General features: G+C 23.8%; 1 protein-coding gene across 1 annotated transcript; it reads right to left on the reverse strand.

Annotated features, from left to right (window-relative positions):
- Positions 1–1,105: 1,105 nt before the first annotated feature.
- HO173_006130 (uncharacterized protein) lies at positions 1,106–1,533 on the reverse strand (the record flags this gene model as incomplete). Its single annotated transcript, XM_037308041.1, has 2 exons — positions 1,106–1,473; positions 1,515–1,533. The coding sequence occupies 2 exons, from the start codon at positions 1,531–1,533 to the stop codon at positions 1,106–1,108; spliced, it is 387 nt and encodes a 128-aa protein (XP_037164815.1).
- Between the last annotated feature and the right edge of the window lie 12,366 nt (positions 1,534–13,899).

Raw genomic sequence — 13,899 nt, forward strand, 5'->3', positions numbered from 1 at the left:
CTCCTCCTCTTGTAGAGTATTAGACTGAGTGGCTAGCTGAGTGGCTGACTGAGTGGATAACTGATATGACGTGGGATCTTGGAGAGCTGAGCCGTGTTCTTGACGATGGTGGCCTTGTTGCCGCTTGATTTCTCCGCAGTGTTCTCCGCATTTGCCTGTTGTAGTTCCTCCTCTTGCTTCTCCTCTTGTAGAGTATCAGACTGAGTGGCTAGCTGAGTGGCTGACTGAGTGGATAACTGATATGACGTGGGATCTTGGAGAGCTGAGCCGTGTTCTTGACGATGGTGGCCTTGTTGTCGCTTGGTTTCTCCGCAGTATTCTCCATAGTGTTCTCCGCAGTGTTCTCCGCATTGTTCTCCGCAGTGTTCTCCGCATTTGCCTGTTGTAGTTCCTCCTCTTACTCCTTAATGTAGTGGGGATGACAGGCTAAGTTGCAGTGGTGTTCTCCGCTTGCTGAGTGATGATTTGATGTGGAACCGTGGAGAGCATATAACGTGGGATCTTGGAGAGCTGAGCCGTGTTCTTGGTGCTGGGGGCCTTGTTGCCGCTTGGTTTCTCCGCAGTGTTCTCCGCATTTGCCTGTTGTAGTTCCTCCTCTTGCTCCTCAATGTAGTGGGGATGACAGGCCAAGTTGCAGTGGTGTTCTCCGCTTGCTGAGTGATGATTTGATGTGGAACGGCTAAGTTGCAGTGGTGTTCTCCGCTTGCTGAGTGATGATTTGATGTGGAACCGTGGAGAGCATATGACGTGGGATCTTGGAGAGCTGAGCCGTGTTCTTGACGATGGTGGCCTTGTTGCCGCTTGGTTTCTCCGTAGTGTTCTCCGCATTTGCCTGTTGTAGTTCCTCCTCTTACTCCTCAATGCAGTGGGGATGATAGGCCAAGTTACAGTGGTGTTCTCCGCTTGCTGAGTGATGATTTGATGTGGAATCGTGGAGAGCATATGACGTGGGATCTTGGAGAGCTGAGCCTGTTCTTGGTGCTGGGGGCCTTGTTGCCGCTTGGTTTCTCCGCAGTGTTCTCCGCATTTGCCTGTTGTAGTTCCTTCTCTTACTTCTTAATGTAGTGGGGATAATAGGTTAAGTTGTAGTGGTGTTCTCCGCTTGCTAAGTGATGATTTGATGTGGAACCGTGGAGAGCATATGACGTGGGATCTTGGAGAGCTGAGCCGTGTTCTTGGTGCTGGGGGCCTTGTTGCCGCTTGGTTTCTCCGCAGTGTTCTCCGTATTCGCCTGCTGTATTGACTTCTCTTGCACTGGCTGAGTGGATTGGTGTGAGATCGTGGAGAGTAGGCCTGTTGTGTCACTGCTGCTGATGACTGTCTCCGTAGTGTTCTCCGCATTCGCCTGTTGTAGATCCTCCTCTTGTTCAACTGAGTGCGAGGGTACCGACGCGTTTATGAGTAGTAGTAGGTAGCTGTTGGGCTCGCTTGCGGCCTCGATTGCCAGCAGTAGCGGATTCGCCGAGGGGTGGCCTGGGGGCGTCAGTAAGGGGCTCTAATTGGGCGAGGGGTACCGAAGACGATTGTGTTCATATTGGTGGAATTGGTAGAATTGGTAGAATTGGTAGAATTGATAGAATTGGTAGAATGGTGGAAGAATAACAAACAGGTGGAAGGATTATTATCCGATCCCGGACGCGTCTGGTGTGACTACCATGACTACCATATTTGAATATCCATTTAATCCACCAATAGTAGGCCAAACTTCATTATTTTTACAGCGTTAGAAAGCGCATACCGAGTTCTACAATTTACGAAATTATGAAAAAACAGCATCCGTAGGGAGCTGGTTATTTCAGAGTGTAAAACTTCTACACACAAATTTTTGATGAGGGAGCTCGGGAGGGCTAGCGGGCTGACTTAGTCAGTCTAGCTAAAAGGCGTAATAACCCCGAATTGATGATTGGCTGCACATACAAATTCAAGGTTTTCAAGCTCAGCCCTACCTTATTCTTTTATATATACTGATTAAAATTTAAAATAAATTATTATTATAAAATTATCTATATTATAATAATAGTTTTAATATAAAAGTATATTTATTATACTTACTTATTTAATTAATAAATACTATATTTATATAATAGATTCTTATTATTATCTTAGAAAATAAAAGATTTTAATTAAAATCTATTAGATATTTATTTATTATATTAATCTTAGATTTATATTCGATTTAGAATTCTAATTATCTTTATAATTAATACTATATAAAGTATTTAATTTATACTTTTAGAAAATTATATTATATTAAAAATTATATTCTATTAAATTATAAAAAGAATCTAATATTATAAAATTATAAGTATTATAAATATAGTTTAAATATCTTATTTTCTTATTTAATTAATAAGTATTATATTTAATAATAGATTTCTATTATTATCTTAAAAAATAAAAGATTCTATTAAAATTTATAAGATATTATATTTTTTACGAGTAAAGATTTATAAATTAAATTTATAATTATTTTTTTAATTAGAGCTATCGAGTAAATAGATAAGCGATCTTTAATAAGCGAATTTTAATAAGCGAATTATCTAACTGTCGAGCGAACTTTAATAAGCGATATTTAAATTTCTTACGCTTTAATAATTATAAGACTAAATTTAAAGATTCTTTTTTTTCTAAAAGCACTTATTTTATTCTATAATTTGAAAAAAAAATCTTAAAATTTTAATAGAAAATAAAAAAGTTATTCTAAAATTAAATAATATATATCTATTTTTTAATTAGAGCTATTCAACTATATTTTTTTTATAATTACGAATATTAATTTATTTATTTACGATAATTTAATTAATCTAATTAAAAAGCGTAATAACTTTTAATTTATAATTAGCTATATATATAAATTTAAAATTTTTAAACTTAATTCTATCTTATTCTATTATATATATTAATAGAATTAATTATTAATTATTAATTAACTTATTAGCGTATAATTAAGCTCGCGAACTTTTCTTTAAATTTAAACTTAAATTCTTTTTTAAGTTTTTTATTATATCTATTTTATTCTTCTTTATTTAAAATTTTTATAATTTTATAATATTAATTATTATCTCAAATTTTACGCGAGCGCTATAAATTAAGATAAGAATAATAAGCTTTTTATATACTACTTCTTTCCTTTTTTTTTTTTTTTTTTTTTATTATAATATTATAATAATTAGAAAAATAATTAGAAAGATATTTAAAAGTTATATCCTATTTTTTTTTATAGAGTATCTTTTAAATATTATCGTTTATAAGTCTAGTAAATATATATACTATAAAACTAACGTAATAGTAATTTTATATAGCGAGAAGATAAATAATAATAGAATTATAAATAATCTATTATTAAAAATTAAAAATAAGATTCTTTATTATTATAAAGTAAAATTAAATTTATAATTTTAATTATATATATAGAAGTAGACGATATAAATAATCTTTAGCGAATACTTCGTAATAATAATCTTTTAATTAAATTCTTCTTATTTTTATCGCTATTAAGATCTTATAATTATTTAATTAATATTAAAAATTATAAGCGTAAAGTAATAAAAGAGCTCTTATAGAATTTTTATATTATTAAATTTTATTAATATACGATAATTTTTAAAGTATATAACTTACTTAAAGCTTAATTACGAAAAATATATAATATTAATTTTAATATAATATTAACTACGAAAGATAAAGTTAAAAATATAAATAGATTTAAAAGTATAAATTTAAAAAAATAGAAAAAGATATTATAAGAGATTAAAGATATATATTTCTATAAATAATAAAATCGACTATATCGTAGTATTATTAGATATTAATATATATAATTTTTTAATTTAATACTCTAAAGGAAAAGTATATATCTATATTAGCTATATAATTAAGTCTAGATAATTAAAAATAAAAAAGTATTATTAATAACGATAAGAGTATAATCTTATAATAGAAAGATTTAATAGAGAAGAAAATATTAAATAATTCTATCTATCTTATAATTAGTATATATAAAAGAATAAGGTAGGGCTGAGCTTGAAAACCTTGAATTTGTATGTGCAGCCAATTATAAATTCGAGTTCTATACGCTTTTTAGTTAGACCGGCTAAGTCAGCCCGATAGCCCTCTCGAGCTCCCTTATTAAAAATTTGTATATAGAAGTTTTACACTTTGAAGTACTTAGCTTACGATATATATAGTTACTTTATAATTCCTTAAATTGTAGAGCTCGCTTTACGCTTTCTAACGCTGTAAAAATAATGAAGTTTAGTCTACTATTAGTGAATTAAATAGATATTTAAATATAATAGTTATAGTAGTTATATTAGACGCGTCCGGGATCGAATAATAATCCTTTCACCTATTTGTTATTCTTCTACTATTCTATTAATTCTATTAATTCTATCAATTCCACTAATATAAATATAATCGTCTTCGGTACCCCTCGCCTAATTAGAGCCCCTTACTAACGCCCTCAGGTTACCCCTCGATGAATTCGCTACTACTGGCAATCGAGGCCGCAAGTGAGCCTAACAGCTATCTACTACTACTCATAAACGCATTAAAAGACCCTCAAAAAGAGTTTAAACGAATATATCTTCCCCTATATACTCCTCTCAAGCTAGCGATAGGTGGGTTAAACTAATATTCAAATATTGTAATCACATCAAACGCGTCCGGACGTCATATACTCTCCACGATTCCACATCAAATCATTACTCAGTAAGCGGAGAACACCACTATAACTTGGCCTATCATCCCCACTGCATTAAGGAGTAAGAGGAGGAACTACAACAGGCAAATGCGGAGAACACTGCGGAGAAACCAAGCGGCAATAAGGCCACCATCGTCAAGAACACGGCTCAGCTCTCCAAGATCCCACGTCATATCAGTCATCCACTCAGTCAGCCACTCAGCTAGCCACTCAGTCTAATACTCTACAAGAGGTGGAGCAAGAGGAGGAACTACAACAGGCAAATGCGGAGAACACTGCGGAGAAACCAAGCGGCAACAAGGCCACCATCGTCAAGAACACGGCTCAGCTCTCCAAGATCCCACGTTATATTATTCATCCACTCAGTCAGCCACTCAGCTAGCCACTCAGTCTGATACTCTACAAGAGGAGGAGCAAGAGGAGGAACTACAACAGGCAAATGCGGAGAACACTGCGGAGAAACCAAGCGGCAACAAGGCCCCCAGCACCAAGAACACAGCTCAGCTCTCTAAGATCCCACGTCATATGCTCTCCACGGTTCCACATCAAATCATCACTCAGCAAGCGGAGAACACCACTACAACTTGGCCTATCATCCCCACTACATTGATATGGTACATCACTACAATAACGTCATAAGAGGAGGATCTACTGCGACGATCATAGTCAATTAGGCCTCTACAGGAGGAACATCGCAAGAGAAGAAACTATAACAGGCAAATGCGGAGAACACTGCGGAGAACACTACGGAGAACACTGCGGAGAACACTGCGGAGAACACTACGGAGAACACTGCGGAGAAACCAAGCGGCAACAAGGCCACCATCGTCAAGAACACGGCTCAGCTCTCCAAGATCCCACGTCAAATCATCACTCAGCAAGCGGAGAACACCACTGCAACTTGGCCTGTCATCCCCACTGCATTGATATGGTACATCACTACAATGACGTCACAAGAGGAGGATCTACTGCGACGATCACAGTCAATTGGGCCTCTGCAGGAGGGACATCGGACGATGCATATTTGGACGAATTGAAACCGTCCGATGTCTACAGCTATCTCATTATTCGAAAGATTTCACTACGGCAGGAGATATTGTGGGATTTACACCACTAATTGGCACGTTGTCTCCATTTCTTTCCGGTATTTCGATACTTCTTGCCATAAGGATATGGCCTTTCTCTGTTCAATCCTCTACACTCGATACACATTCCTAATTAGGCCTTAGCGCGCCTCTCTCCGCACATATGTGCCTGTATATTATATAGATTAAATCAATTTTGTAGTGGTGGAAGTAGGTCAAAAACGCACAGCAAGCGATTAGAGTTCGATTTGACTTAGGGCTAGGGCTAAAAGTCGATTTGACTTAGAAAAATCCAACTCCATGAATTTAATTCATGGGCCTTTACTTGTTCTAAAATAAATAAATAAAAAGAAAGAATAAGAGATAAGTATATTATTAAATAATAATTCGAAGTTATTAGTTAGATTATTTAATATAATTAAATAATCTTATAAGTAGAGATTACTTTTTATTTTTATAATAATTTAAAAGTTTTAGTAAAGAGTTTATTAGTCTCTATAAGCGAAAATAACGTATATCGACTCTTATAATTATAAATCTTATTATATAATTAAGAAATATAAATATAGAGATTTTACGATATAGAATTATTCTTCTAAGATTAATTATAAAATATATTATTATTATTCCTCGCGTATATAAAATTATTAACTTATAATTTTTAAATTAAAAAAATATATAATTATATATAGATGAATTCTATAGTAAATACTCTTTTTATTTATTACTCTCTCTTTAATAAAAGTATACTAAAAATCATCTAGATTAATTAATTAAAATTCGATTTACTATCTTTATATATTTATTTTAATAAGATTAAGTATATAGTATAAAGGAATTTAATAGTATAATAATTTAATATAGATAATAATAATTTTCTAGATTTATTAGACTCGACTAAATAGTAGTCGAAGAATTATAATTATACGCTAAACGAATAAAAGTTAGATAAAGATAGCGATAGAATAGAAGAGGCTTTTAGAATAATAGCTAATAACTATAATAATAAGATTTTAAATCGCTTTTTATTTTTATTATTAAGATATAAATACTTAGATATAAGAGCTTAAAAGAAGAGATTATAATAGATTTCGCTATCTATTAATTAAAAAGATATTTAGAATTCTATAATATAAATTCTTTTTTCTTATATTAAACGCTAATTTTTAAAGTTTATAAATTTTTTTTAAAATAATTAAGAGATAGTAAACTTACTAATATATTATCTAATAACTCTTCGTTATTAATCTTTTAATTCTTTATAAAAGCTATTTCTTATACTTAATAATAATAAAGTAATAACTTTATACTCTTAAGTTTTTAGCTATTTACGCTATTTATCTTATAAGCTTCTTTAATATTTTTATTAAGAATTATAATTAATTTTAAGATATAATTCTTTTTAATTATAATATCTTTTTTACGCGACGAGTACTTTCTACTTATAAATATATCTAGAAATAAATAATACTTCTTAATTAAGATTCGTATCTTAGATATTTATATTTATTAAATATATATTTTTCTTCGAATCTTTCTTCTTACTAGCTTTAATATTTCTATTAAATTTATTTTTATCTTTCTTTCTTAACTTTTTAACTTTTTCTTTTTTAATCTTATAAATAATATCTTAAACTTTTATTATTATATTAAATTCTTACTTCTAATTTAATTTATATTAAGTTTATTTATAATTATTATTTAATTTATAATATTTTAAAGTTCGAGAATTTAAGATCTTATTTTATATTTTTAATATATATATATAATTAATATCGTCGTTTAAGACTCTCTCTTAAAGTAATTATTATTATATCTTAAGCGTTTCTTTACTTACTTATTATTAATATTTCTTTCTTATCTTATACGCGTAATAGATATAATTAATTCTACGATCTAGATCTTAAATCTTAAACTTTATATAGAGCTAAAATAATACTTTATAGTAATTAAGTATAAATTTCTAATTTCTAATATTTAATTAAATTTTAAGCGTATTTTTACGAGTTAAAAAGAAATATTTATTAATTAAGTCTTTAATCGAATTAATATTTTTATTTTATTAAATATCTTTATAGATAAAGCTATTAACGATATAAGAATATAGAGATAATAGAAATTTTATACTCTCGTAGATTATCTTAATAAGCTTTCGTAGAAAAAATCTATATTTATAAATTATTCGAATTCTTATTCGATTTATAAGCGCATTTTATAATTTAATTATATTCTATTTATATAGATTAACGCTAAGTATTATCTCTTTCTTAATAATCTTCTTATTAATAATAAAGATTATATTTAGATTCTTACTTTTAATCTAATTTATATTAAGATTATTTATAACTATTATTTAACTTATAATACTTTAAAATTCGAGAATTCGAGATCTTATTTTTCATATTAGAATTATTAGCTACGCGTCTTTTCGAATAAGAAGTTCTCGCTAATAAAAGAGATATAAAGAGATTATTATTAGAATAATAAATTTATATATTTTTCGATAATTAGAAAGATAATTAGAATTCTATTTTATATTAAGTATCTTAACTCTCTTCTATCTAAGTAAAGTACTTTCAACTATCTTATTTTTATTATTTTTATACTTTCTCTTATTATATATTAATATATTATTTATATAAGCTCTATATTCTTAATTATTAATATAACTCTTTTATTATAAATAGCGTAGAAATTACTAATTATATAATTTATTAATAAAATAATAACTTAATAAAAAGCTAATATATAATAAAATTTCGATATTAGAGTCGCTTCGATAGCTTCTTATAACGTATTTAATATAGAAATCTAAATTTATATAATACGATAAGATAATAATATTATATTAATAATCTCTTATATTATATAGATAAAAGATCTTTTTAAAAGAAGTAAATTAGTTAATTTCTAATATCTTTTAATCTCTCGTAAAGTAATAGCTAAATTATTATTAATTATATATATATATTACTTAATAAAATATTATATTACTATACTTACTTTCTTACTTTTAATATCGATTTTTAATCTTTATAAATAAAGATCTCGAAATATTCTTTCTAACGATCTTTATATCGAGAGCGCGAATAATTAAAGACTTATCTTATTTAATTTTTTTCGTAATTATCTTTTTACGACTAGAAGACTTTAAAATTTTCTTTTAATTTAAAGTCTTAATATAAAGATTAAATAGATAATTATTCGACTAATTATTTATATCGTTAAGAAGATTATTAAGATTTATATTATCTTTTAAATAAATCGATTTAATATATAGATCGATATCGCTATCTCTATATAATAATAGTATAATAGAATTACTATCGAGATTAATAATTACTAGTAGTATATTATTATTAAATTAGATTAAAACGAATAAGATAAAATAATTACGATATAAAATATCGATAAAAAAAATATTTAAAATATTAAGAAAGAAAGAAAGAGAGAATTTCTACTTATAGTTTTAATATCTTAAAATCTATCTAGCGTTATACTAGCGAAGTCTATTAAATTTAATCTATTAAAATACGTTATATAATATAATAATTATACTTCTAATTATTATTATAATTATATTAATTAACTCTAAAGAAATTAATCTTTTAATTAGAAGATTTATATTTAGATATTTAATAACTATATATTAGAATATACTTACTTCAAATTCTAGATATAAATATCTTTACTCTTAGATGAGATAAAGAAGCTATAGATTTAGAATCGGATATTACTAAGAATCGCTTATTATTTTCTATCGTATTTCAGCTATTTATAATTATTAATATACTCGTTAATAAGAAAGACGTATTATTACTATATAAATTTAATCGCGATATTAATAATAACTATAGAAATTAAAGCTATCGAATATAGAAATATCTATTAATAAGAAAGGCGTATTATTATTATATAAATTTGGTCGCGATACTAGTAGTAATTATAGAAATTAAAGCTATTAAATATAGAAATACTCGTTAATAAGAAAGATATATTATTACTATACGAATTTAATTATAATATTAATAATAACTATAGAAATTAAAGCTATCGAATATAGAAATACCCGCTAATAAGAAAGGCGTATTATTATTATATAAATTTAATCGCGATATTAATAATAACTATAGAAATTAAAGCTATCGAATATAGAAATATAATCTTTAATTTAATATAGATTCTAGAATAAGAAGTCTCTTTTACTAGAGTAGTAATATTTTTATAAGCGTATATCTATATTTAAATTAATTTAAGAAGTTTTATTTTATAAATATAAAATATATAAAATTATTAGATTAAGTATAATAGTTAAATATTATTAATTAAATATAATAAATAGAATAATAATTAGAATATCTTATTCTTAATTTAGAATAGTTTTTCTTTTATTTATTATATATTTTCTTTTTATAAAAACTACGTCTAGACTTTAATAATATTATATTATTATTTATAAACTTATATCTTATCGTAATTATCTAAAAAGCTATATATCTTTTAATTATAAAGTAATTTTTTTTATATAAAATATATATAATTAAGTCGCTAGATATTAGTTAGTAATTTTCTTTATTTATAATTATTTAAAGAGTAAGTTATATTATTAAAATCGCTTACTAATTTTATCTCTATAGCTTCTTAAAGTATATTTAATATAAAGAATTAAATTCGAAGCGAATTAATCGATTTTGAAGTTATATAAATTAAGATCTTTTTTATTACTTAAGTAAATATAATTTAAAAAATAATTAAGTTCGTTAATCTCTACTATTCGCGAATTTTTTTTAATATATAGACTTTTAAGTCTAATTAGTAATAATATAATTAGTATATATAATTAATTTATTATTTAATTTAGATATATATAATTAATATAATTATATACTTTTTTTATTTATAATTATACTTCTTAAACTTCGCGTATAATCTTCTAATTTTTATTTTCGTAAAGTCTTATCTTTACTTTACTTTAATAATTTAAATAAATCTAGATTAATAGTTAATAAATTATTAGTAATTTTTTAAGCTTTCGCGATTATCGAGTTAATAACTTTAATAGATAATAATATTATATATTAATAAATTATAATTAATATTATAATTAATTATTATATTAAAAGATATAGCGCTATTAGATATATACTTACTTTATAAAAATAATATTATTAATTTAATTTAATTATAGAATATAAGAAAAATAATTTTATTTTCTTTAGATATAGATAATATTATAATAAATAAGCGTATTATAATATAATTACTATAATAATAAAAAGAATTTTTAAAAAAGAAGAGAATAAATTAGAAAAGAATAATATTAAATATTTATTATCGAGCTAACTAATATTATATAACTAAAATCTTATTAGAATAAAATACTATTTAAAGATAAATTAAATTTAAATATTAATTAGAAAGCTAACTAGAAAAAGAAGTTAATTTTTTTTTTACTAATATATATCGTAGAGCTATATATAAGCGCTTCTTTCTATATTTTAAATATATTTTAGATATTCATAATTACATATATACGCTCTCTCTTATATTTCATATATTTCGATATTCTTTATATACGCGATATATCTATTAAAGATAATCTTATTAATTTAATTAATTTCTATTTAATCTTATATTTATTAGTTATAAAAAAAACTCTTTATTCTAATATTATAACTTTATTAATTTATTATTCTTAGATATTAAGCCGTTTATAGTTTATAATTAATTTACTTACTCTCTTCTCTTCTTTTACTCTAAAGATAGAAGAAGATATTATTTCTTTTTTATCTTCGTCTATAATAAATTAGTTATTATTTTTATAAGATTAAAGATATCGATTTAAAGATAAAATTATCTAATTAAAAGTAAAGAATATAATATTTTAATATTTTAATATCTAAGTAAAAGATATTATAATATTACTTAAATAAGAGAGAGTTATATTAATAAGAAAGATCTTAGAACTTAAGAATAATTTTAGCGTAATAAAAGGTTTAATTTTTATATATAGAAGATTTAGATAATAATTAATTTAGTTAATTAAATTATTAAAGCGTTTAAATTAAATTTTAATTTTATATTAATATCTAATAAAATTTATTTAATAGTTTTAAGATATTAATATATATCTTTATTAATATAGCTAGCGATTAAAATACTAATTAAATAAATATAATTTTTAATTCTAATAATTAAAATAATATAGTAATAAATAAGTATTAATATTAAAGTAAATAAAATATATATTATATTAAATAGAGAAGCGTTAATAGCTAGATTAATTAGAGTTTTAAATTAATAAAACTAAATATTAATTCTATATTAATATTATTATATACTTTTAAATATATAATTATTAATTATAATATTAATTAAAAAGAATTAATCTTTAATTTAAAATATTAAAAATAATATAGTAATATATTATTAAAGCGATATAAGTTTCTATTATAATAAGAAGATAGAATTTATATATTAAATATTAATCTTATTTTATTTCTAATATTTTATTTATTTATATATTTCTTTTAATTTCTTTTTAAATATCTTAATTTTAAGATATTAACTAGACCTTTATTTAGCGTAAGCTCGACTTTCTTAATTAATAATACTTAGTATAAGATATTAATAAATATATTTTAATATAAAAATAATAATAAATCTTATTTTCTTTTTAATATTAATAATAAAAAATAAAAAATATAGTAATAAATAAAGATAGTATAGATTATATAGAATTAGTTTAAATTTAATAGCGATTATTAATCTATTTATTAGAGTTTAGAAATTAGAAAATTTTAGAAGTAAATATAATTTAATAAATATACGCTCGTCGATTTTAGAGAGCTATATATTATTTATTATTACTATAATAAGATTCTAATTTATCTATTTATAGATTATAAAATAAGCGATATAATAGTATATATTAAATTTAAGAAATATATTAAGAAATCTAATTTAAGTAGTTTATAATAAACGAATCTAGTTAATAATTATAAAAATTAAATATATTTCTAAATTAGACGATATAGATTATTAATAAATAAAATAATAAATAGAATATCTAGCTTATTATTTACTCTAGAAAAAATAATATTAAGATTCTCTTATAATACTAGAAGATTAAAAGCTTATACGCGAAGATTTCTTAGAATAATTTTATCGCTAAATTATAAATATCGATATTTTATTTATAATTATTAATAATTTTAAAATATTATAATTTTTACGCTATCTCGACTCTAATATATAATTAAAATTAATATTTACTATAAAGAATTAGCTAATAAAAAAAAGCTATAGAGCTAAAGATAAAACTATTAAAGAATTTATTAGTTAATAATATTAAAGTCTCTCTAACTTTAGATTATTAATTATCTTATAATCGCTAATTATTTATAATAATTCTAATTTTTTTTATTAATATTAATTAATAATAATATAAGATTTTTATAAACTTTAAATATATCGAAGATAAATATATTAGCTAGAAATTTATAAGTATTATTAATTTAATTCTTATAGAATATAAGATCTAAAATTATATATTTAAATTTATAATTAATAACGCTAGTAATAATAATATACTCTTCGAAGATTTAATTATTTATCTTTTTATTTTCGTAATAGAGAACTTACTTAATATTAAAGAATTTAAGTTCTTAAATTATTTATAATATATTTTCTATATAATATATATTATTTAACTAGTTTTAAAAGAACTTTTAGATAATATTAGAGTTATTTTAATAAATAAGAAATTTTAGAGAAGTTAGAATAATAAAGAAGATAAGAATTAAGTTTAAATAAATATAATTAATCTATTAATAACTCTAATAAAGATATAATATTTCTTATTATTATTCTAATTATTATATTATTAATTATATTAAGATTTAAAAAATTATTATATATATTAATATTAGCGATTAATATAAAAAGATTTTTTTATATTATAAACTAAATAACTTTAAGATAAAGATATTTTAATATTAGATAAATGTTAATTTTTTAAAAAAAAGTAATATTATTAAAAACGCTCTTTTAAACTTTTTTAAAATATTAAAATTTATTAAAATTTAACTTATTAGATATTAATTCGCGCTC

This window comes from Letharia columbiana (genome assembly GCF_014066305.1).
Source record: "Letharia columbiana isolate WasteWater2 chromosome Unknown Sc0000018_s1, whole genome shotgun sequence".
NCBI classification, from domain to species: domain Eukaryota; kingdom Fungi; phylum Ascomycota; class Lecanoromycetes; order Lecanorales; family Parmeliaceae; genus Letharia; species Letharia columbiana.